Source organism: Microcaecilia unicolor, chromosome 1 (genome assembly GCF_901765095.1).
Source record: "Microcaecilia unicolor chromosome 1, aMicUni1.1, whole genome shotgun sequence".
Classification (NCBI taxonomy): domain Eukaryota; kingdom Metazoa; phylum Chordata; class Amphibia; order Gymnophiona; family Siphonopidae; genus Microcaecilia; species Microcaecilia unicolor.
Window position 1 is genome coordinate 121,722,981 of NC_044031.1, and position 22,760 is coordinate 121,745,740.

A 22,760-nucleotide genomic window follows, 5' to 3' on the forward strand; every position below is an offset into this window, starting at 1 on the left:
GTACACAAGCGTATAAATGCTAGTATTCTGTACACTGATGCGTGCAACAGGTGCTTAAATTTTGGCAACCTGTTATGGAGACGAGGTGGTCCACATACTCCAAATCACAAAGCAAATTATTAATTTCAAAGCTGTTTCTCATGACAATGTTTAGTGCTACTTTTCCAACTTTTGAGTTAGAGAACTCTTCAAATATTTGCATACGTGTGAAGGGGCACTTGCAGTGGCCAATGAAGGAAAATACTACTTACATTTGAGAAGCAACTCTCTTCTGGTTCAATAAGGTATGTATGATTCCCATCATAGAACATCCCACTGAGAAAAGCAGAAAGCACAGTTAAAAAGTTTTTCATTCATGCTATCTTCTTAGTCATGCATTTTATGAAAACAATTATAAGAAATCCGTAGACAAAATATCAATAAAACCAGAAAGTTTTAAGTTACAGTAACGTGGTTATGCGTTTAAAGGATCATTAATGTTTATTTGTGAGCTTTGCTTCTCATGCTTCATAAACTCAGCTGAACAAGTTTTTCCTACACTAAAGCAGGTCAGAATCCTTGAAGAAATGATACATCTCATTTTCCTTCCTGTAGCCACACTAGGTGAAGTGCAGCAATGGCTAAGGAGACACAAAAGCAGTGGCAGAGAAGACACAAATGTTTCCTTTCTGCCATTCCCTGTGCCTGTTCCCCAACCAATTTTCTGTGTTACTAATCAGTGAGAGTTTTGTGAGCTGCTGGTTATACTGAAATAGAGATAAATAACATTTAAGTCTGATAAGGTGAATGATATAATGAGGGGAGTGATTTTCTTCCTCACAGTAAGGGCAAGTTTTGAGGCACCGAATCTGACAGAACAAGCCATGTGCCGAAGCCCAATGTGTAGTTTCCTAACACGTGTGAAAAAAACAAAAAAAAACATCTAATGCTGTAAACTAACGTGCATGCAAAAAATGCATACTATCATCTATATTTCTGCAGTCAAACACATTGCCCATCATTTCATAGCCGTAGCACCTTCCCGTTAAGCCACCATGGCAGGGGCATGAGGAGCTGAGGTGCTGCCGAATGATGGCTTTTCGGCAGCACCTCAGCTCCTCATCCCCCTGCCATTTTATAGGTCTACCCATCACCTTCAATAAAACAAAACAAAAAGGTAAAAGGTAAATGTTACAGATAGTTCATGTTGGCACAAGAAAAGAAACTGGCACAAAACCCTCACTAATGCTAACCACAGAAAAGCTAGCTAAAGTTGTATTCCTCCTCTGACCACAGGCTAAATCTTCCGCATTTAAAAAAAAACAGATATTGTCATCAACAAGTTGCCCCACCTATCTTCAAGCTGACCTTTGCATTTCACACAAGAAGCAATTTTCTTGCTCCTCCATTTACCTCAGCTGGACTCTCTTGGGCCAGAATGCTACTTTCAGTTGTTCCTTTCCCTCTCTTTGGAATGCCTCGTCATATTCTGTTGATAATATTATGTCTGATCACTTTTGATAAATAATTGGAGATAAGGCTTTTTAGACTAATATTTCTTCAGTAGTTTATTTTTACGGTATAGTGATTTGCTTAATTTTGTATTTTATTATTTTTTATTTGATTGCTCTTTATGAAGTGTTTGTAAACCACTTTCAGGCTCATTTTCGAAAGAGAAGGACATAAAACGGAAGATGGACGTCCTTCTCACAGAGACGTCCAAATCGGTATAATTGCAACCCGATTTTGGATGTCTCCAACTGCAGTCTGTCGCAAGGACGTCCGAATTTCAAGGATGTGTAGCGAAGGTGGGACTTGGGCGTGCCTAGCACTTGGATGTCTTTGACCCATAATCGAAAAAAGCAAGGACGTCCCTGACGAACACATGGACGTTTTCACCGGGACGTGTTTTTTTTTAAGAATAAAGCACAAAAAGGTGCCGAAATGACCAGATAACCACTGGAGAGAATCAGGGGTGACCACCCATTACTCCCCCAGTGGTCACTAACCCCCTCCCACCCTCAAAAAACATCTTTCAAAATATGTCGTGCCAGCCTCAGATGTCATACTCAGGTCAATGACAGCAGTATGCAGGTCCCTGGAGCCGTTTTAGTGGGTACTGCAGTGCACTTCAGAGAGGCGGACCCAGGCCCATACCCCCCCCCCCTACCTGTTACATTTGTGGAGGAAACAGCGAGCTCTCCAAAACCCACCACAAACCCACTGTGCCCATATATAGGTGCCCCCCTTCACCCGTAAGGGCTACAGTAGTGGTGTACAGTTGTTGGTAGTGGGTTTTGGTGGGGGGGGGGGGTGTTAGGGTGGCTCAGCACACAAGGTAAGGGAGCTATGTTCCTGGGAGCATTTTATGAAGTCCAGTGCAGTGCCCCCTAGGATGCCCGGTTGGTATCCTGGCATGTCAGAGGGACCAGGGCACTACAAATGCTGGCTCCTCCCATGACCAAATGGCTTGTATTTGGACGTTTTTGACATGGATGCCTTTGGTTTCGAAAATCGCTGAAAATCAAAGACATCCATGTCTAGGGACGTCTAAATTTAAGGATTTGGACGTCCCTGACGGTATTTTCGAAACAAAAGATGGACGTCCATCGTTTTGAAAATACAGGTTTTCCCGCCCCTGTATTTCGCCGTTTTGCAAAGACGTCCAAATCGGAACTTGGACGTTTCTTTTGAAAATGACTCTCTTTGTGATCTTATATTTAAGATAGTACATTAAATCTGAAATATAAATAAATAGAACGGCTCTGATATTCAGACTGCGGGAGATAACCAAACTTTTTCACACGGTCTGAGCTGAACCCGGATATTCAATGCCGGGTCACTTCTGGTGACTGGCACTGAATATCCAGGTTTTTTTTAGCCAGTTTGAAGATAACCAGATATGTCGATATTCAGACATAACCGGTTATCTTTAAACCAGCCAAAGATATATCAGGGTTTGACACAGCCAAATATGACCACCATAACCAGTTTAGAAATAACCAGATAGCTGGTTATATTGCAGGATATAACCGGTTATCTGCCAGCCGTTAACCACGGATATTCAGCAAAAGGATAGACAGTTATCCCCCACTGAAAATCGGCGGATAGCCAATTAAGCGCTATTTAAATGGTCAGCATCCATTCTGAACGGTTAAATAGTGCTAAATATTAAGCGGAATGAGAAAAATAGAAAACCAGATATTAAGCCTTCATGTGTGTTTTCTGGCTATATACAGCTCATTTATCCTCTGCTGTGGTACTAGGTTTACTATAGTATCGACTGCCTGCAGCCTTGCCTGGTCCGTTGCTGTTGCTGCTGCTCTGTATCAGACTGCTGTTTTTCCACTGCGGGAGAAAGGGAAAGTGAGAGAGGGAAAGGATTCTGCTTCTTTCAGTGCCAACAAATTCAATCCTCTGATGGTTTTTTTCTGTCCTCACTGGTTGGGGAGGAGGTGTTAGGGATGAAGTGACTGAGAAGTGACTCAGTCGATCCAGGGGGTAAGGGAAACTGCTCTGGGGTCGCACTATCGTTCACGTTAGTGTGCCCTGAATGCTTTAATGGTTTCAGCACAGGCGCTGAATCCATTAGCACAGATCGAATGTAAATGGCATCATTAAGCACCCCCATACCAATGCCCCACAAAAAAGGATCTTGGGCGCATTTAGCACAGGTCCAGGTCAGTGTAGAAGGGTTGGATGAGAGGAGCACATTTCTAACAGCACCCCTTCTCTCCCTCCAACCTGACTATGCCAACACAACCCTACCTGCCCCGCCTCCCCTAATTAAAAAAAAAATTCTCCAGTGGTCCTCTACCTTTATCTCCCTTCCTCCTGTCCAAAAATGCCCTGGTAGTCCAGTGGCCCCTGGCCAGGCCAGACTCAGCCAAGCCCCCTAGTCACCATTGGCTTCGTGGTCTATTGGAATCCCACCCCCACCAGACTTCTCCTGCAAGTTACCAGCCTATTTCAAACTTACCATTTCTAGCCAAACTGATGGAAAGTATTGTTTTCCTTCATCTACAGACTCATATAAAGACAAATTTAATTCTACATCTGAGACAATCGGTGTCAGTACTGAAACAAGTATCACATTAGCTGTATCTCTAGACTTGCCATGGCTTCCCCCTAAAACGTCTTGTATCTATAGGACTGGATGGGCGCTTGCTGAAATGACTTACATTGTTTCTTCAAAATCATTCATTTAAAGTTTCCTGTTCAGACACTGTATCTGATTTGTATTCTTTGCCTATTTTTTCCATTCCTCCTATGGGTACTCTCTTATTCCTTTTCACTCTCTCCTTCCTGACACATTATCACTCTCTCCTCTCCCCCTTACTCCCCCACCCAGACTAGCAACTCTCTCTTCCCCTACTTTGACCCCCCTCCCTGTGGCCCAGCAACTCCACCCTTCTCATCTCTCCTCTGCCCTTCTGCTTCACCTCTCTTTCTTTTGCTCTTCCATTTCAGCCTCTCCTTCTCTCTCTATCCTCCCCTTCCAGTTCAACCGTCTCCATCTCTTTCTCTCCTCTGCCCTTACAGTTCAGTATCTCCACCGCTCTTTCTTCCTTCCCTTCTTCCAGTCCAACCTCTTTCCTCTCTTCTCCTCCCTTCTGGTTCAGCATCTGTACTTCTCTCTCCTATCCCCCTTCTCCTACCCCTCTCCTCGCTTTTCAAATCTCCCTTCATGGCTCCTTCCTATTTGACCTGGTGTCAGCGATACACCATGAGCTTCCACTTAAGTGTGTTGCAATTCTATGCTGGGTCCCGCCCCCTTTGATGCATACTTCCTGTTGCCATGTGGGGGCAGGACCCAGCAGAGACCTCCAGCATGCATGGGTAGAGGCTCTGCAGCATGGCACTGTTCTTTTTCATGTTAACATTTAGAGTAAATGGGAAGGAACTGCGCAAGAATGTCTGAGGTGAGGGGCAGACCCCAGGAAAGGGGGAGGTAGGATTGGCAGCAGGAGGGGGAGATGCTGGATCACTTGGGGGGGGGGGGGGACAGGGGCACTACTATGCTCATGCTGAACTTCAATATGGCATCTCTGTCTCCATTACTAGAATCAAGGACAGAAGATTGACAAACAAGAAGAAGTTGGGGGCACAGGTCTGAAATTAGGAACAATCCTCAAAAATCAGGGGCATCTGGTAATCTTAGGCTAATTGAGCCTAACTTCAAAGTGCAGAGGCAAGCAGGCCGGCCGGCCATGGTCTACCTGTGGCTAAACCTCTTACATACACATACACACACACACACACACACATACAACACCTGAAAAGGATTCCATGTTGTAGTTTATGAAATATAGCTATTCATATCATTTTTCATTTAGTGAAACTAATTATGCACATCTCAGAAGAGAATATAACCAACACTTACTGAAGTCCATGGCATGTTGATAGGGCTACAAGTGACTCCATGTTTCCTCTGATATGTCCTTGATAATAGCAATGCTCTCCACCCTGCAACAGAAAAGGAAGAAAAAGATTCCAGTATATGCTTCAACATAGTATGTTTTGTACACAAAGAAAAAAAAATGTAATAAGTAGATGTCATGGGATAAAAATATAATTATGTCATTCTTGTAAATTCAGGTTGTGTATAACATCTTCATCAAATACAACAGTAACACATACATTGCTAGATGCTTAATACAAAAACCTGAAATACCTGCACATGTGGATCACTATACACAGTGTACTGCTCTCATACTGCATTTGCCACTGCAATAGTAAACAGTGAGCTAAACCAGTTCAACATCCAAGGAGAAGACTCAGTCTCTTAATTTTCAACTGCTTATTACAAATAAGTTCCGCTAAAACTTAGAGGGGAAGTTAGCAAGGTGCAGTAAAAGACGAATTACTATGGGAGTCACCAACTTGTGGTATTACTGTGATAAATGAATAACAATGGTTGCAAGCAGTGCTACCCCAGAAGACTGGGAGCATCGGACCTCAAAGCTGTAGTCCCATGCTCTTGGGCCACATCTTAAAGGGGCCATTCCCATTCCCCCAATCATCACCCCAACACCCACTGATGTGAACCTCCAAACCCCCAACCATCAACCAAACCCCAACAATGACACTTGAATTCCCCTTTGCATAATACCCCAACCGCCTGCTGACACTCAAAGGCCCCACCCACCAAATGAAATCTCCCCCCAACCATCCTCCAAGGGCCTATCTTTTTTAGTCCCTGGTGGTGTAGTGGGTCCCTGGGCAGGAATTTCCCCAGTCACTCCTGCCCTTGCCGCATCTTCTGACAAAATGGCACCCCCTTGCACTAGTATCAATTTAGGGAGGTGGGGTGAGGCTTCTGATTGAGGAGTTAGGGTCTTCTACAGGGGGGTTCAGGTGTCACCAAGAGGTTGGGGTCTTGTGCAGGGAGGTGTTCGAGGGTGGAAAGGACAAAATTGCAGCCTCCTTAAGATGTGGTCTGGGAGCATCAGGCAGTGGCTTTGAGCCTTATGCTCCTGGGACAATAAAATAACCCCAGCTTTTGGCTAGGGTTACTCTTCCAGCTATAACATGATTTGGGGTGTTCACTGCACATCACATTTTAGATTTTACATAGTAATGAGCTGTTTTACATTACATAAGTACATATTGCCATACTGGGACAGACAAAAGGACCATCAAGCTCAGCATCCTGTTTCCAACAGTGGTCAATCCAGGTCACAAATACTGGCAAGATCCCAAAAAGTACAAAACATTTTAAAGTACTTATCCCAGAAATAAGCAGTGGATTTTCCTTAAGTCCATTTTAATAATGGTTTATGGTCTTTTCCTTTAGGAAGCCATCTAAACCTTTTTTAAACCCCGCTAAGCTAACTGCCTTTACCACATTCTCTGGCAATGAATTCCAGCGTTTAATTACATGTTGAGTGAAGGAAAATTTGTTCCAATTCGTTTTAAATGTACTACTTTGTAGCTTCATTGCATGCCCCCTAGTCCTAGTATTTTTGGAAAGAGTAAACAGACAATTCTTGTCTACCCATTCCACTCCACTCATTATTTTATAGACCTCTATCATATCTCCCCTCAGCCGTCTTTTCTCCAAGCTGAAGAACCCTAGCCACTTTAGCCTTTCTTCATAGGGAAGTTGTCCCATCCCCTTTATCATTTTCGTTGCCCTTCTCTGTACCTTTTCTAATTTCACTATATCTTTTTTGAGATGCGGTGACCAGAATTGCACACAGCATTCAAGGGGTGGTCGCACCTGGAGCAATACAAAGGCATTATAACATCCTCATTTTTGTTTTCCATTCCTTTCCTAATAATACCTATATTCTATTTGCTTTCTTAGCCGTCGCCACACACTGAGCAGAGGGTTTCAACGTATCATCAACAATGACACCTACATCCCTTTCCTGGTCAGTGACTCTTAATGTGGAACCTTGCATCAGCATATACTCCTATGGGCATCTTTAGAATTTAGCGCACACTAACCATTAGCACACACTAAAAACGCTACTGTGCCTTTGTAAAAGGACCCCTTTATGCGGCAACCCATAGCCACTTAAGTGTTGAATATCGACTTAACCGGTACCACAAAAACTGGCTATTCAATGCTGAAACCCAGACATGGCTCATCATTGAATATTCGGGAATAATGCCGCCGGCTGCATATTTACCCCAATATGTCTTTCTGCAGATTGGATAACGGAATGCTGTTCAACTGAGTGATTGTTGCTGAATGCAGAATTAACCAGTGAAAAAATTATGCAGATTCCAAGAGTGTGGGAGTGAAAGACAGCAGAGTGCCTTCTTTTCTGAGCCCAAGATGGAAATTTTTGTGCCAAGGCGTGAAAAAGAATACCTAAAAAAAAACTAGGGGCTCTGGAACTGACCAGCAGGGTCAAAGGTAGTACCAAGGAGACTGGAATGAATAGGTCACATACCGTACAACATTTAAGCAATAATAACAGAGATTACAGGAACCTAGCAGGAAACTGCTGCTTGCTTTTTAGCTCACATGCTGTCGTTATAATACAAACTGAATATAAACATGCACACACAAGATGTGGGGGCAGAACAAACAGTGAACTCAAAACTTGATGTGCCTCCAAAGCCCACTTAAGATAAGAATACTGATTGCATGATAACTACTTTCTCCAGACAATCAAGCTACGCACCAGTCATTCTCATCTGACTGTAGCCCTGGGGTAGGTAGATAGATAGATAGATAGATAGATAGATAGATAGATAGATAGATAGATAGATAGATAGATAGATAGATAGATAGATAGATAGATAGATAGATAGATAGATAGATAGATAGATAGATAGATAGATGAAAATTCCAATCCCTTCAAACCACACCATTTTATTTTATTTTTTTCAAAATATTTTATTAGTTTTCCAAGTATAACAATAACAAGAGACAGTAAAGGAGGGGAATGTGGAACTAAAAAGAAAAATAAAGGGTAAGAGAGAAAAGTGCCTTTGCATCTACAGTATAAGTCTCTAACATTGGGCCAACATTATGTCTGAATAGAGTGAAGATAGTTTTCCACAGGTGACCAGATTTTTCTTGTGGAGACTGTCTTTCGCAATTTCTCTGCCAAATTTCTGATGCTGTAGAACTGTATTCCACCAAAAGTGAACGTTCAATAGGTGTGCAGATTTCCAGTTTTGTAGGATGTGTCATTGGGCAATGGTAAGGAGAATGTCCAGTAATTTTGCTTGTGGCATTGACAGGTCAAAGGGTTTAGAGACAGATTTAAACATTACAATGGAATATACAGTAACAGGTCATCTTCAATTAATAGCATCTTTTGTATAATGTTTCAGACTTCTTTCCAAAATTTAGAAACCACTTGGCACTCATACATCATATGGAGGAGAGTGCCAACTTGTTGAGAACAACGCCAACATTTGTCAGATGAATTCAGACCAGCAATAGCAAGTTCCCTAGAAGTCCAGATTGTTTTATGATATAGAAAAAACATTGACTGTAAAACAGATGCAGAGGAAAGGGGTTTCATTACTTTTGACCAGAAATGGGACCACATTTTTTCATTTAAAACACAGCTAGTGTCCACCTGCCAATTATTTTGAAGAACAGTATTAAATTTATATATTACATTAACAAACATTTTGTAGATGGCAGGAGCCGTATGGCCTTTTAATACCAATGTTTGCGCATGAGAATACAGAGAAGGCAGTTGGGATGACAATGGTGTCGACTTCATGAGTGCCTTGACACAATGTGAAAGTTGTAACCATTGAAAGTATCGAGACTGTAACAGAGATAATTTAAATATCAATTCTGAGAAAGATCACAGACTATTATCTGTGTTGACAATATCGGACAGATGGAAAACTCCCTTATCTATCCATTCTTTCTAGAAGAATGGAGCCTTATTAATTAAGATGTGTGGATTATACCAGAGTGACATACTGAGACACATATTGAGGGGAGTAGTTTGAAGTTTATCTAGATCTAAAAGATATTTGATCGTTGAGACTATAATTTGGTCCGTCCTATTGGATGGAAATGAGGTGGAGCTGAGAAGAAGCAGTAAAGTGAAAGGAGCTATCATTGCCTCTTCTAACTGCAGCCACAGAGGCTTATAATCAGTTTGTTGCAAGAACCATCTGCAACCTTGTTGAGAGACAAAAGATTTGTGGTAAGTTACAAAATCAGGAAACAAAACCCCACCGGTCTCCCTTGTACCTTTAAGTTTTCTGAGAGTAATTCTTGGGTTTTTGGATGACCAGAGAAAGGAGGATAAAAGCTTATCAATCTGTCGATCGAATGAGGAGGAAACAAGGATTGGAAGCATGCTTAGGATATAGTTGATCTTAGGGGAGATCATCATTTTAATAGCTTCAAGTCGACCCCACCAGGACAGATTTAGCAGATGCCATGAATGCAGAAGTGATTTAAGAGTTTTAAGTATGAGGTCCGCATTATGCTGAATAGTATCTGCAAGTACAGTATAGAGATCCACTCCCAAATAACTGATTTTTGGCATGGCCCACAATAGATTAAAAAAATTGGCTATATCTGGAAGCGCAAACCTATTAAGAGATAGTAGTTCTGTCTTTTGTTGGTTAATTTTATATCCTGAGAATTGTGAAAAATGAGTTATTAAATCAATCAGGATAGGAATAGATAAACAAGGATCAGATAAAAAAAAGTAGGACGTCATCTGCATATGCAGAGCACTTGAACTCTAGATCCTTATAAACAACTCCCTTAATGGAAGGGTGGGATCGAATAGCAATCAGGAGTGGCTCAAGTGCTATACTAAATAGATATGGGGAAAGGGGACAACCTTGCCTTGTGCCACGATGTAAAATAATATCATCCGACAAAAGATTATTAGTGATTACTTTAGCTATTGGGTTTGAATAAAGAGACTTAACCCTAAGCAAACATTCTGGAGGACAACCAAACCAAGATAGTGTATCAAAAAGGTAGTTCCATTCAACCCTATCAAAGGCCTTCTCTGCATCCAGTGATAGAGCCACAATTGGTTGAGATCTTGAAGAGGCTAAACGAGATACGTGAAGAAAGAGTCTTGTGTTGTCACTGATAAGTTGGCCATGAAACCACACCACTTTAAACAGTTGTGATATTTCTGTTTATAAACCATGTTGAAGTTAACATTACAAAGCACTTATGCAGTTGGCAGTGGTGGGGTTTTCTTTGGATGTATAAATCATCCATCCAGAAAGGGAGAGGGATTTGGGGCATTTCAGGGGTGGCACTACTAAGAGTTCTAGGAGGTAGTTCTCCAGAGGTTGCTTACAATTAGGCACTGGGATGATCTACACAAAATGCAAATTCTATATCAGCAATTACATGCGTAATTGGCATAACAGAATATTAGCTTCAGTCCACAGTTATGCGCCTAACTTGGGTGTGAGCACTTCCACTAGCTCAATGGTTGGTGTAAATGCTGGCACCTAACTGCTGTCAGTCAGGCACATAACTGACAGTATTCAAGAACCCATGTGCATAAGTGCTAGGCACGCCCCGACCCGCCCATACCCATGCCCCTCTCAGGTCCATTCCCCTCTTGCAGTTGCATGCTATGGATTTTACACACTCAATTTGCAGAATACAAACTAAGAGCAGTTACAAGCACAACTGCAAATTAGTTCCAATTAGTATTAACACCAATTACAAACAATTATTGGTGGCTAACATCAATTAATTTATCAAATAAGTTCCACATGTAATTGGCTCTCTTCTATAACTTGTGCATGCAACTTTGCAAGCTACGTGTGAAATTGTGAATATAGGTTTATAGAATTAGGGGGATGGGGCAATTCTATAACTCGGAGCCAAAGTTAAGCTTAGCATGAAATCTGTAACAGCATCTGGGGACCAGGATTCTGTTATAACATAGCATAACATTTTATTTTTACAACCCACAATACTTCAAGGCTTGATGCGAGTTACATGCAAAAAAAATGGGCATGCAGGAATACAATACAGTACAAAAAATATAAACTAACAAGCATTTTCTACTAAAATTCAAAAACAAATATGTCTTCAAGAGACATCTAAAATGTCATATATTTTCCCAGTTTAGCAGCCTGATAAGCTAATAAAGAATCTGCAATTTTCTGCCTTATTTTACCCTTTAAAGATGGAAAAGAGAACAAATTAACTGATCGAGTATCACGCACTAAAATAGACAAAACCATAAGATACTTTATACAGTGATACCTCGGTTTAGTTGATAATTTTATTTATTGCATTTGTATCCCACCTTATCCCACCTATTTGCAGGCTCAAAGTGGCTTACATAGTATTATTAACATGGTTTTTCCAGTGTATCAAGTATTGTTAGTATTGTGTAGAGATTAATTAAGGGAAGAAAGAGAAGGAAGGGATTTATTAGGGTATTTATAGAAGGTGGGCTTTCATGACTGAATCCGTCCGAAAACAATCAACGAAAACCGAAACAGACGAAAACCGAGGCAATTATTTCCATATGAATCAATGTAAATCCAATTAATTCATTCTAGACACTCCAAAATACATACCAAAAACACATTTTATAGAGAATAAATATAGTCCCATGATGGAGGGAAAGGGTTAACTTATTAGCAAGGGAAACACGTAACAGGGAAAATGAGATTTGACCACATGTGATTTTATCTTACATGCGCTGCGTTAGACGCGCAGGGTGATGCTCACACAATGAGAAACGATGCCACAATGAGCAGGAGAACGCATGGGTCGCCCTTTGTTTTCGCAAAATTAGTAGCGAGGTCACGTGGGCACGCCGACAAAATACGAGGCAACTGACGAAATCCAAGACAAATTTTTCACCGAAAAAAATCAACAAAAACCGAAACCGAAGATAACCGAAGTCAACATTTAAAAACAATATGAGCTGCCACCGGCAACCAATGAACTTTAGAGTAGTACACTGATAAATGATCAGAACATTTTAAAGAATAGATCAATCGCAATGAGATATTTTGAACTGTCTGTAATTTTCGTATTAATGTAATGCAAAGAATTAAGTAACAATGCTTGAACCAACAGCCAAAATTGGTGAACTTCAAAATATTTACAAATTCAATGCAATTTGCACACTAGAAGAAACGTTTTCTGGACTACCTTATTGACCTGAACTCTAGGATACCTGTTGAATCCAAGAACACCCACAAAATCCTTACAAACAGGGAGAAAGTATCATTTTGATGGTTAATGACAATATTGGATTCCGCAGGCCCCCTGCAGCCTGTAAGCAGTAACAACCTCATTTTTTCAGTATTCAATTTCAGTCTATGGGCCAGCTGTCAGGTCTCTCGGGGAAATGTGAGCCCTTGGGCCGCTGTCACGGAGGTGGCAGCAGCAGGCAAAACCACCCAACAGGAGACAGGCAACCCTAAGACGGGCTGAAGTAGACAGGACTGGAGTGGCTGGGCTGGAGCTGAAGAGGCAAGCAACAAGGAATCCAGGAACAACGTCCTACAGCAGGGTTCAGGCTTGAGAAGCAGGATACAGGAGCTACATACAAGCTAAGCTCAAGGGAATGGGAATGACAGATACGCTTGCCAGAGTAAGGGATAGACTGGAGCTACAGTAGCTAACAGATAGAAAGGAGAGAAATGGCTGCAGCATCAGCCGCTAACCAACCTCAGACAGGGAGCAGAGCCACTGCACAGGGATAACAGAAAGGCTAGAAGCCCACAGAAAGGCTGGAAACCCCCAGGCCGCAGTAATACAGCCAGAAGGCCTGGAAGCCCACAGATAAAAGGGATATACACAGATAGACTGAAGAGCTGGAAGCCCACAGAACAATAGACACAGAAGAGCTGAAAGCCCACAGAGCAATAATACCCAGAGCAGGAAAGCAAGAAGCTCACAGGTAAGTAATAGACTAGGCAGAAAGCCTACGAGCAATAATACCCTGAGCCAGAAGGCAAGGCCCACAGGTAATAGTAACTAGCAAAGCAGAAGAGCTGGAAGCCCACAAGAAAAGACAAGGAAAGCTAACTGTGCAAACAGCACACTAACCTTGGGACCTAAGGCACTGCGTAGGCATTGGCAATGCAAAGGCACTGAAGACCAGAACACCAGTTCCTTAAGAAGGCCCTGACAGATGAGGTCACCCCTTCAGGCCACAGGCTAAACACCAATTACAAAACAGACAATTCCTTAGAAACTACTGACTGGATTGGAAGAAGAACCGTTATGTCATCTGCATAACTAAAAGCTGTGACCATAAGTCTCTCCAATGTAAATCCCAGTGAATGTACATATAAATTAAACAAAAAAGAGGATAATGGGAGAACCTTGAGGGACCACACAGACATTACTCCAACTATCCCACAAATTATTTGACATTTTAACTCTGTACTTTCTATGAAGGAGAAAGCCCTGGAACCAAAATTTAACAGATCCTGAAATTCCCACAGCACCTAATATCTGCACAAAAGCTTCAAAATCTATCAGGTCAAAGCACTGGATAGATAAAATTGAAGAAGCAGTACTTTCTTCACACCTCAGTAAGTCATAACCGAACTGTATCAAATATTGCACCCACAATGGTTTCAGTACTAAAATTTGAACAGAATCCTGATTGAGAAAAATGAAGAATATGATGCTGTTCCAAAAAATGAGCCAATTTAACAGCAACAATCCCCTCCATTAATTTGATAAATAAAGGTATTGAAGCAATAGGCCTGTAATTTGAAACCAACCCCATTGGGTCCTTGGTGTTCTTCACTAGAGGGGTTATGATTATATCCCCCAATTCTGCAGGAAATCTACTTATTGTAAGACAATGTTCTATCCACCTGAAAAGTTGTTGCTTAAATTTCAATGAAGCTGATTGCATCACTATTGGAGGGCAATTATCTAACCAACAGTATGATTTTGCATACTTCTTATAAAGTGTGTCTAACAATTTTCCCTCTAAAAAGTAAAAACTGAGACCAGACTATCAAGTGGGATCCCATCATGTCTAACAGGTGTAAAATCATCTACTGCTAAATCTAATGATCTGTCACAATGGTGCCTTACTGGTCTGATAGGGCATCTTGGGCTGGATCGGGAGACGCCGAAGTTCCCCCAGCTGATGGTGCACCTTACCCTTGCACGTGTCCTTCCATTTTGGACAACTGTCTGTGCGGCGTTGACACCACTTTCTTGCACTCGCCCTGCCACGATCTCTGCCTGTTGGCGAACCAAATGACGTCAGACGCCATCGCCCATATCTGTGCTGCTGGCATGCTGCTCAGAGCCTCAGCTACTGCTAGTTTTGGTGGTTCCTGGTGCTGTGGGTTTCCTTCACTGCCTTCCTTGACCTGCTCATTGCCTCTGACCCTGTTTGGACTTGGACCGTACTTGGACTTGGACCCTGACTCATTTGCTGCCTGCCTCTGACCCTGCTTGACCTGGACCCTGACCTGCTCTGTCTGCCTCCAACTTAGCCGGGGCTCAGTGGCTGACCCTCCCATCTTGGAGTCCTGCCTTATTTCACCATTGCCCTCATTGTTGCCTCCAAAAAGTCTTGTTGGCCGCTCGAACACAGGGGCTCAACTCCTGGAGAACAGTTGTCGCTGCAGGTAAAATCTTTGGGCTTGTGGACCGCCTACCCTATTCTTAGGGAAGACCTGAGGGCTCATGTCTTTCTTCAATCAGAGCATAACACGGTTCTAATAGGGACTGCCTACAAGATAACAATTTTAAAAGAAAAAAATGTGCCAATTGTTACGCAGATGGCACATCCTTTTGAAAATAACCATGACAATTGCTCGTGTCTGTAAGACTATGTACCAATTTAAATAATGCTCTCACATCAATAACATCTTCCCCAATTAACTTAGAATAATACTCCTTTCTCTTATTTGTCAGTGCTATCTTACAAACCCGCATTGCTGAACTCCATTCACCACGTGTCACATCTGATCTATCCTTATACCAGTGTTTGTTTATCTGGCAACAACACCGTTTAAGCTCTAGTAGTTCCCCATCAAACCACTTGTCTGAGGTGCGAAATTGCTTCGATCTATTACCCTCTGCCAATAATCTATAAAATTCAGAGAATCAACAGAAGGTTCCTGATGATCATATTTGGACTAAAAAGACACATTATCTATCTTTCCTCTAGTAAGATGTCTGCTGATTTCGAGGGGTATGCGTCCGAGCTTTTCTCTAATTAAGAGTAAAATTATATAAAATATAATCCGACCAGAGAGATTCAAATCCATGCCCCATCTGAAGATAGATGTTCAAATCCTCGCATGAAGCACTTAGAAATGCAATCACATCCAACTGATGCCCATGCTTATGCGTGGGTTGAGGATCACATAACCAAAAAGTTAATGCATGTAAAAAAGCATTAAATTCTCTGACAGCTGGAACGTCCCAATCATCTAAATGAAGATTTACATCCCCTAATAAAAAAACATAAAATTAATTAAAACAATAACGAGATATGGAATCCTAGCACAAATAGGCATCTATACATCTACAATTAGGCATGTGCGTGACCAAATGCTACATTTTAGCCCGTAACTTATAGTAAGTTATGTGTTTTAGTGGGAGTCCCACCCATGCTCCACACATGTGTGCGCTCCCTTGCATTTATATGCTAAGTGAATTGTACACCAAAATTACAGAAGGCTTACCCCATTCCGATATTCCAAACTACTTAATCTACCAAGAACGGTCCTGTCTGGTTAAATACCGTTTAAGCACCTAATCATGGATATTCAGTGGTAGATAACCAGTTATCTCCCACTGAATATCTCGGTTTGCAGCTAGTTGCGAACCGGCTATATCGCAAGACATGGCTGATTAGGTGCAGATATTTATCGCCAAATCGGCTATGTTGAGCGATCAAATAGGCCACTTAAATAGCAAGCCTATCTTGGACCACTGAATATCGGCATAGTTGGTTAACTTTTAGCAGCCCAAATAAGCCCGGATATTCAATGCCAATCGCTGGATATGGCCCAATATTAAATATCCAGGTTTAACACCAGCAGCGGGCATCAAATGCGTTGCCCATTGTCGGCTGAACATCAGGCACCTAGCACTTACCCACATATGTGCTAGTATTCTACACTTTTTTTATTTTATTTTTTTTAATTTCAAGTATATTAAACAAGTATAACAATTTGAATGGAAAATAGGGATAGAATACAAACATAATAGAAATATAATTAAAAAAAAGGCAACATGTATTCTTTTTCTGACCTCTATCCAGTCCTCAAATCATAAAAGGGTGTGCTTACACAATTCCAAGAAATACGATCAAAAGAAATTAGGGAACTTCAATCCCAATTGAATATATATATATGGACATCACAAATCCCATTCTCTAAGGAGCAGAAGGAGAAGGAAGCGGAGGGGCCTTAGGAACAGCAGCTCAAAACATATTAAGGAATCCTTTTATTACAGACTAGTGAAAAAGGCCCGTTTCGGACTGAAATGAAACGGGCGCTAGCAAGGTTTTCCTCATAGTGTGTATGTTTGCGAGAGTGTGTGTGGGCGAGTGAGTGTGTGAGAGAGAGAGTGACTGTGCGAGTGTGTGTCAGAGAGAGAGTGAGACTGGGTGCGAGTGTGTCTGTGAGAGAGCGTGTGTGTGTCTGATTGTGTGCGAGTGCATATGTGAGAGACAGTGAGTGTGAGAGTGTGTTTGCATGAGAGTGTGTGTATGTTGGTGTGGGGGCTGGTGAGTTTGCTTGTGTGTATAGGTGTGAGTGAGAGATGTTGATTTTTCATATTAGATGTTGTGTATTTATTTGGGGGGGTAGTGTTTGGTATTTTGGGGGGGGGTGTTTGTGGGTGAGGATAGGGTTGTTTTGTAAGGGAACGTGAGTGTTAGTGGCAGAAATCATGTATGTTGTGTTTGTGGTTGGGGGACAGTATGTGTGGGGAGTAGAGGGTAGTTGCGTGTTTCTGTGAGTGAGTTTGATGTTGTTCCCCTGTACTTCCCTTTGTCGTGTTGTAGAGAGAGGATTTTGAGGGTGGGTTAGTTATTGATTTTTTGGGGAGTTTGTGAGTTGCATGAGTAATGTGTGCGGATATGTTGGTTTTGTGGGGTTTTCTGGGGGGTGTTTACCGTTTTCCCACATCATTTTATGTTGCTGCAAATGCAAGAGAAAAAAAATGAAAGACCTGGAAAGACAAATTAAAGGCCAGCAGCAAAACGCTTCGCTCAGGACATTCCCTGTCGCAGAGCCTTGACTGAGATACACTTTTCCGGTAAGCGTTCAACTACTTGCCTTTTTGTGTGTGGAAAGAATACTTGTACAGGCTATCCTCTCCGTAAATGAAACACAGACTCCTAAGCTTGGGAGCGGAGACGACACTGAATCAGTCACAGCAGCAGCAGCAGCGAATATACAATGTTGTGGTCTCGAAAGCGGCCCCCCAAACAGTGCCCTCTAGGTCCTAGTGCCTGGCTGAGCTAACATACAGAATACAGCACCTGCAGTCCTCCCTGCATTCACCTCTCCCTGGCAGAGAACGAAACATGAGCTGTGCCTTTTTCCTTGAAGCACTGGGCTGGACAGCTTGTTGAAAAAGCTTTACTCTTGGCAGAGGGCATGAATGTAGGAACTTGCTAGCAGTTCTCTTAATTACTTCTAAAGCTGTGTTATTTGTTGGGGTGGGGGAGGAGAAAGTCGGGGAACCTGGCAATCTGCATTGTATGCTGTTGCTGGTAACTACTACTACTACTATTTAGCATTTCTATAGCGCTACAAGGCATACGCAGCGCTGCACAAACATAGAAGAAAGACAGTCCCTGCTCAAAGAGCTTACAATCTAATAGACAAAAAATAAATAAAGTAAGCAAATCAAATCAATTAATGTGAACGGGAAGGAAGAGAGGAGGGTAGGTGGAGGCGAGTGGTTACAAGTGGTTACGAGTCAAAAGCAATGTTAAAGAGGTGGGCTTTCAGTCTAGATTTAAAGGTGGCCAAGGATGGGGCAAGACGTAGGGGCTCAGGAAGTTTATTCCAGGCGTAGGGTGCAGCGAGACAGAAGGCGCGAAGTCTGGAGTTGGCAGTAGTGGAGAAGGGAACAGATAAGAAGGATTTATCCATGGAGCGGAGTGCACGGGAAGGGGTGTAGGGAAGGACGAGTGTGGAGAGATACTGGGGAGCAGCAGAGTGAATACATTTATAGGTTAGTAGAAGAAGTTTGAACAGGATGCGAAAACAGATAGGGAGCCAGTGAAGGGTCTTGAGGAGAGAGGTAGTATGAGTAAAGCGACCCTGGCGGAAGATGAGACGGGCAGCAGAGTTTTGAACCGACTGGAGAGGGGAGAGGTGACTAAGTGGGAGGCCAGCAAGAAGCAGATTGCAGTAGTCTAAACAAGAGGTGACAAGGGTGTGGATGAGGGTTTTGGTAGAGTGCTCGGAAAGAAAGGGGCGGATTTTACGGATGTTGTAAAGAAAGAAGAATGTGCCTTGTCGTTTTTTTTGTTTTATGACCCTGCCGATTTCAGCACCTCCAGTCCTCCCTGCATTCAAGCAGTGGCAGCTCATTGTGAGGCAGGGGGAGGAGTAGGGAAACACTCTTACCTGCCCTTTGCGTGTTTCCCTACTCCTGCCTGTGATTCATGAAACCGGATATCTACACCACCATGCAAAACGGAAGTGAGGCTTCATTAGAACGTTGGTGGTGCCTTTTATATATATAGATTAGTGCTTGCTAAATGCTAAGAAGCCCATACAGTAGGTATAAAATGAATTCTTTCCATTTACCACTCGTTAAACTTAAGTAAAATGGCTCCTTAGTCCCCTGCCATTTAACAACACATTTATATAGGTAGTTCAACCAAAATTGAGTTCTCAGTTGAAGAACTCCAGGTCTCATGTGTATTCCTAGCTACATCTGGAAGGACAAATCAACATTCATGGTTCCAGTTTGTAACGCTGGATCACCAAATGTTTCTGAAATATCAAGCGGACTTAAAGGGGGTAAAATTCAGCCAATGGTGTTCAGAGCTTTTTTGAATGCTGACTGTGGCTGGCTAAATTAGCCCTGGCACTGAAAACCCCTGGCTAATTGTCCTACTGCTAGCCGCATGTGCTAATTCCATTAATGCACACTAAGCTTTAGTAAAACCCCTATGTTTCAAAAACGGCTGACATATCAATTTACGTTCCAGCACATAAATGTTCATTGCACTCTCTCAACAGCAATCGTTTACTGCTCCCAGCACCAAAAAAAAGCTCACTATGAACGCACAAGGAATCCAGCATTTTTCTTTCTGGCTCTCAAATTTGGAATGCCTTACCCACACACATCAGATCTGAATTATGTTTTACAACTGAAAACTTTTTATTTTGAATCAGCTTATGGGTCAGCACTTACAAGATGTCTTAAGTTCTGACGGACCTGGTTACACTTGAGCAGTTTCCACCTTTTTTACCCACTTCTCTCCCCCTTTCCCTCCCCACCCATTTAGGTATGTATACTTATGTATTTGAATGTTATACTTTCCTATAAATTTTAGCTTTGTTTTTATTATATCTTTCCATGTAAACCACTTTCTCTAGAGTAAGCGGTATATCCAGTACATGAATATACAATAAACTATTTACAAAGATGACACATTCTTTCACAAAGACAGTGTGAGTACGCGCAATAGTTTGCGCATATGCACAAATACTGCATATTCTATACAAATAGTCACACTCTGTAAAAAGTGTGCACTATTAATGACATGCCAAAACCCCCATACATTTTTTCTGTTGTTTTGTAAAATAAAAATAACACAAAATATTTCCCATATCATTTCAAACAAATTCACATCCCTAATATCAACATCCTAATATCTCATATAGGTTTCGATTCAGAGCCCACACAATTTTAATTGCCTTTCTTTGGACCTCCTCTAGCCTAAGTTGTGACCTACAGTACACAGTAATCTAGAGGAGGCCTCAACTGCAACCTGTAAAAAGGCATTATCACTTCTTTTTTCTATTATAGCTTATTATTCTACATTTGCCTGACACAGCAGCCTGAAGATTACTTAAATAATTTTTAATTCATTCTAAAATAATTTAGATGATACACACATATGTGTACATATGCACACACACAGATACAGAGACAGATGTTAGATATTCAGAAGATTTCGCCCTTTAACTTCAGAAATTAAGGCCCTTATTCTATAAAGGTTCTGCTACTAAATTTACACTCTTAAATTTATGCTCCTAAATTACAAGTGTAATCTATGGTCTTAAATTTATGGTCCTAATTTAGGGCTTATTACGCTCATAGATTTAGCATATATTTAGAAGCATAAATTACGCTCCTACATTTATAAGCATAAATTTAGGAATGGCTATGTTAATAGTTTAATAGTTTACAATATTTGATATACCAATCTTCACATGACCATAGTGGTTTAGAAAATTAAAACAGAAAGGAACGCCAATAAATGAAAGAAAAGACAATATTCAAACTCAAAGACCAAAAAGACAGACAACTAACAAAAATCATCACATCCCCGACCCCAATTGAACCCCATCGACTAATACAAATGGGCTATATTAATGCCAGATCTGCAGTTAACAAAACTACGACAATAACTGACTAGATCACAACAGACAATCTTGATTTTTTATTTATAAGCGAAACCTGGATTCATGACCTCAAAGACCCCATAATTTTAGAACTATGCCCTCCAGGGTACAAAATCACCCATTGGACAAGGAACGGAAAAAGAGGAGGAGGCATAGCTATAATCTATAGATCCCAATTCACCGTCACAACAACAGCCGAATCCATACTTCCCCAACTTGAAATTGCCTCAGTCAGAATCAACCACCCAACTCTACAGGACCACCTAAACCTTATCCTGTTCTACAGACCACCAGGCAATTGGCAAGATTGCCAAACACACTTTATGGATTTCATATCGAACACGTGTTTCTACCCAAAACCTTCTCATAGCAGGAGACATCAACCTCCACCTTGAGGACACTACCTTAACAAACATGTGTGAATGCAAAGACTTCCTTCAATTATGGGAGCTTCAATGGCCAAACATGCAACCCACCCATATTAAAGGACACACACTAGACATAATTACATACAAATTCTCAACTGATCTAAATCTCACACTAAAAGATACAAAATGGACAGCCATACTATGGTCCGATCACTACAAAGCGAACCTCTCCCTTCTCTGGCAAACAAAATATGCACAACACAAACAAGAACAATCAACCTATACCATAAGAGGCAAAATAGACCCACTAATATTTTGGCAACAATTCTATGACAACGAATGGACAACACCAACAGATTCACCCCAATTTCTCCATGATTGGGACAACAGATGCAGAATCATATTAGACAATATAGCACCACTCCAAACCAGAACCTCACATAGAAAAAACTCAATACCATGGTTTAACGAAGAACTGAAAGAACTAAAAACACAAGTCAGCCCCTCCGAAGGGACACCACCTTGCAGGGGTGGAGGGGCTTCCGTGTTTCAATGACTCAGAGGCATATGCTGAAGGGTTACCCATATCAGACAGGCCTCTGAGGAGAAACCAGACAAAGAGTGTCCCAAACTGGAGGATCAAAGATGGCGTCGAGGGAGGACGTACGTTAGTTGAGTTCCCGTTTTACACCAGAATACCTGAAGAAGTAGGCGCATTCCCCAGAGAATGGGGAAGAGAAAAGGCAAAGCCATGGTGTTGTCCTCCTCGAACATGGCTGGGGTTCCCACCGTTTCTCGCCTACTTTGGAGAGATTCGGGGTCATAACATCGGGGATATCGGTTTCTGCTTCGGAGAACAGCAAGCCTTTATCGCCGAGTCTCAGTGGATAGGGAGTGACTTTGAGTCCCCCTGCTGGCACAACCCCCCCAAGACCCGGAAACAGTAATGCTTCGCTATGGAGGTCGACAGTGGAAACGCCCGAAGTGGGTTAGGATTTTCACGCGACCCGAGGAGGTCCTGGCGCAGCATAGACTCCGGATAACAAACCAACCGGGGGATTGGAGAGTGAGCTCTTCCCCCCGAAGATATCTGGAGCGGTTTCTGTGGAGAAATTGGATCTGGTGAAGCCAATAATGTCACAATGGACGTACTATGGGAACTGCTGCAGAGTGTGAATAACTTTCTTCTTCAGATGTTTAAAATTTTTCAGGAATAAACATGTGAGTTAAAGAATTTATATTAATACTTATCTAACAAAGTGGAAGTCCAAGATATAAAAATAGAGACTTTGACTACGGAAATGGTTTCTCTACGAAAATCAGTTAATTTGGTAATGAAGGACAGCCATGTTTCTTGTAAAAATTGGAATTTCTGGAGAA

At 41.8% G+C, this 22,760-nt stretch overlaps 1 protein-coding gene across 2 annotated transcripts in view; it reads right to left on the reverse strand.

Annotated features, from left to right (window-relative positions):
• Positions 1-22,760, reverse strand: part of ADAM22 (ADAM metallopeptidase domain 22) — a 661,757-nt gene that overhangs the window by 374,411 nt on the left and 264,586 nt on the right. For both annotated transcript variants that reach the window (XM_030199706.1, XM_030199712.1), the window contains exons 5-6: positions 5,363-5,445; positions 252-315 (exon numbers count right to left, since the gene is read on the reverse strand). In XM_030199706.1, coding sequence (XP_030055566.1) covers positions 252-315; positions 5,363-5,445 — 147 coding nt within the window. The remainder of the gene's footprint in view (positions 1-251; positions 316-5,362; positions 5,446-22,760) is intronic.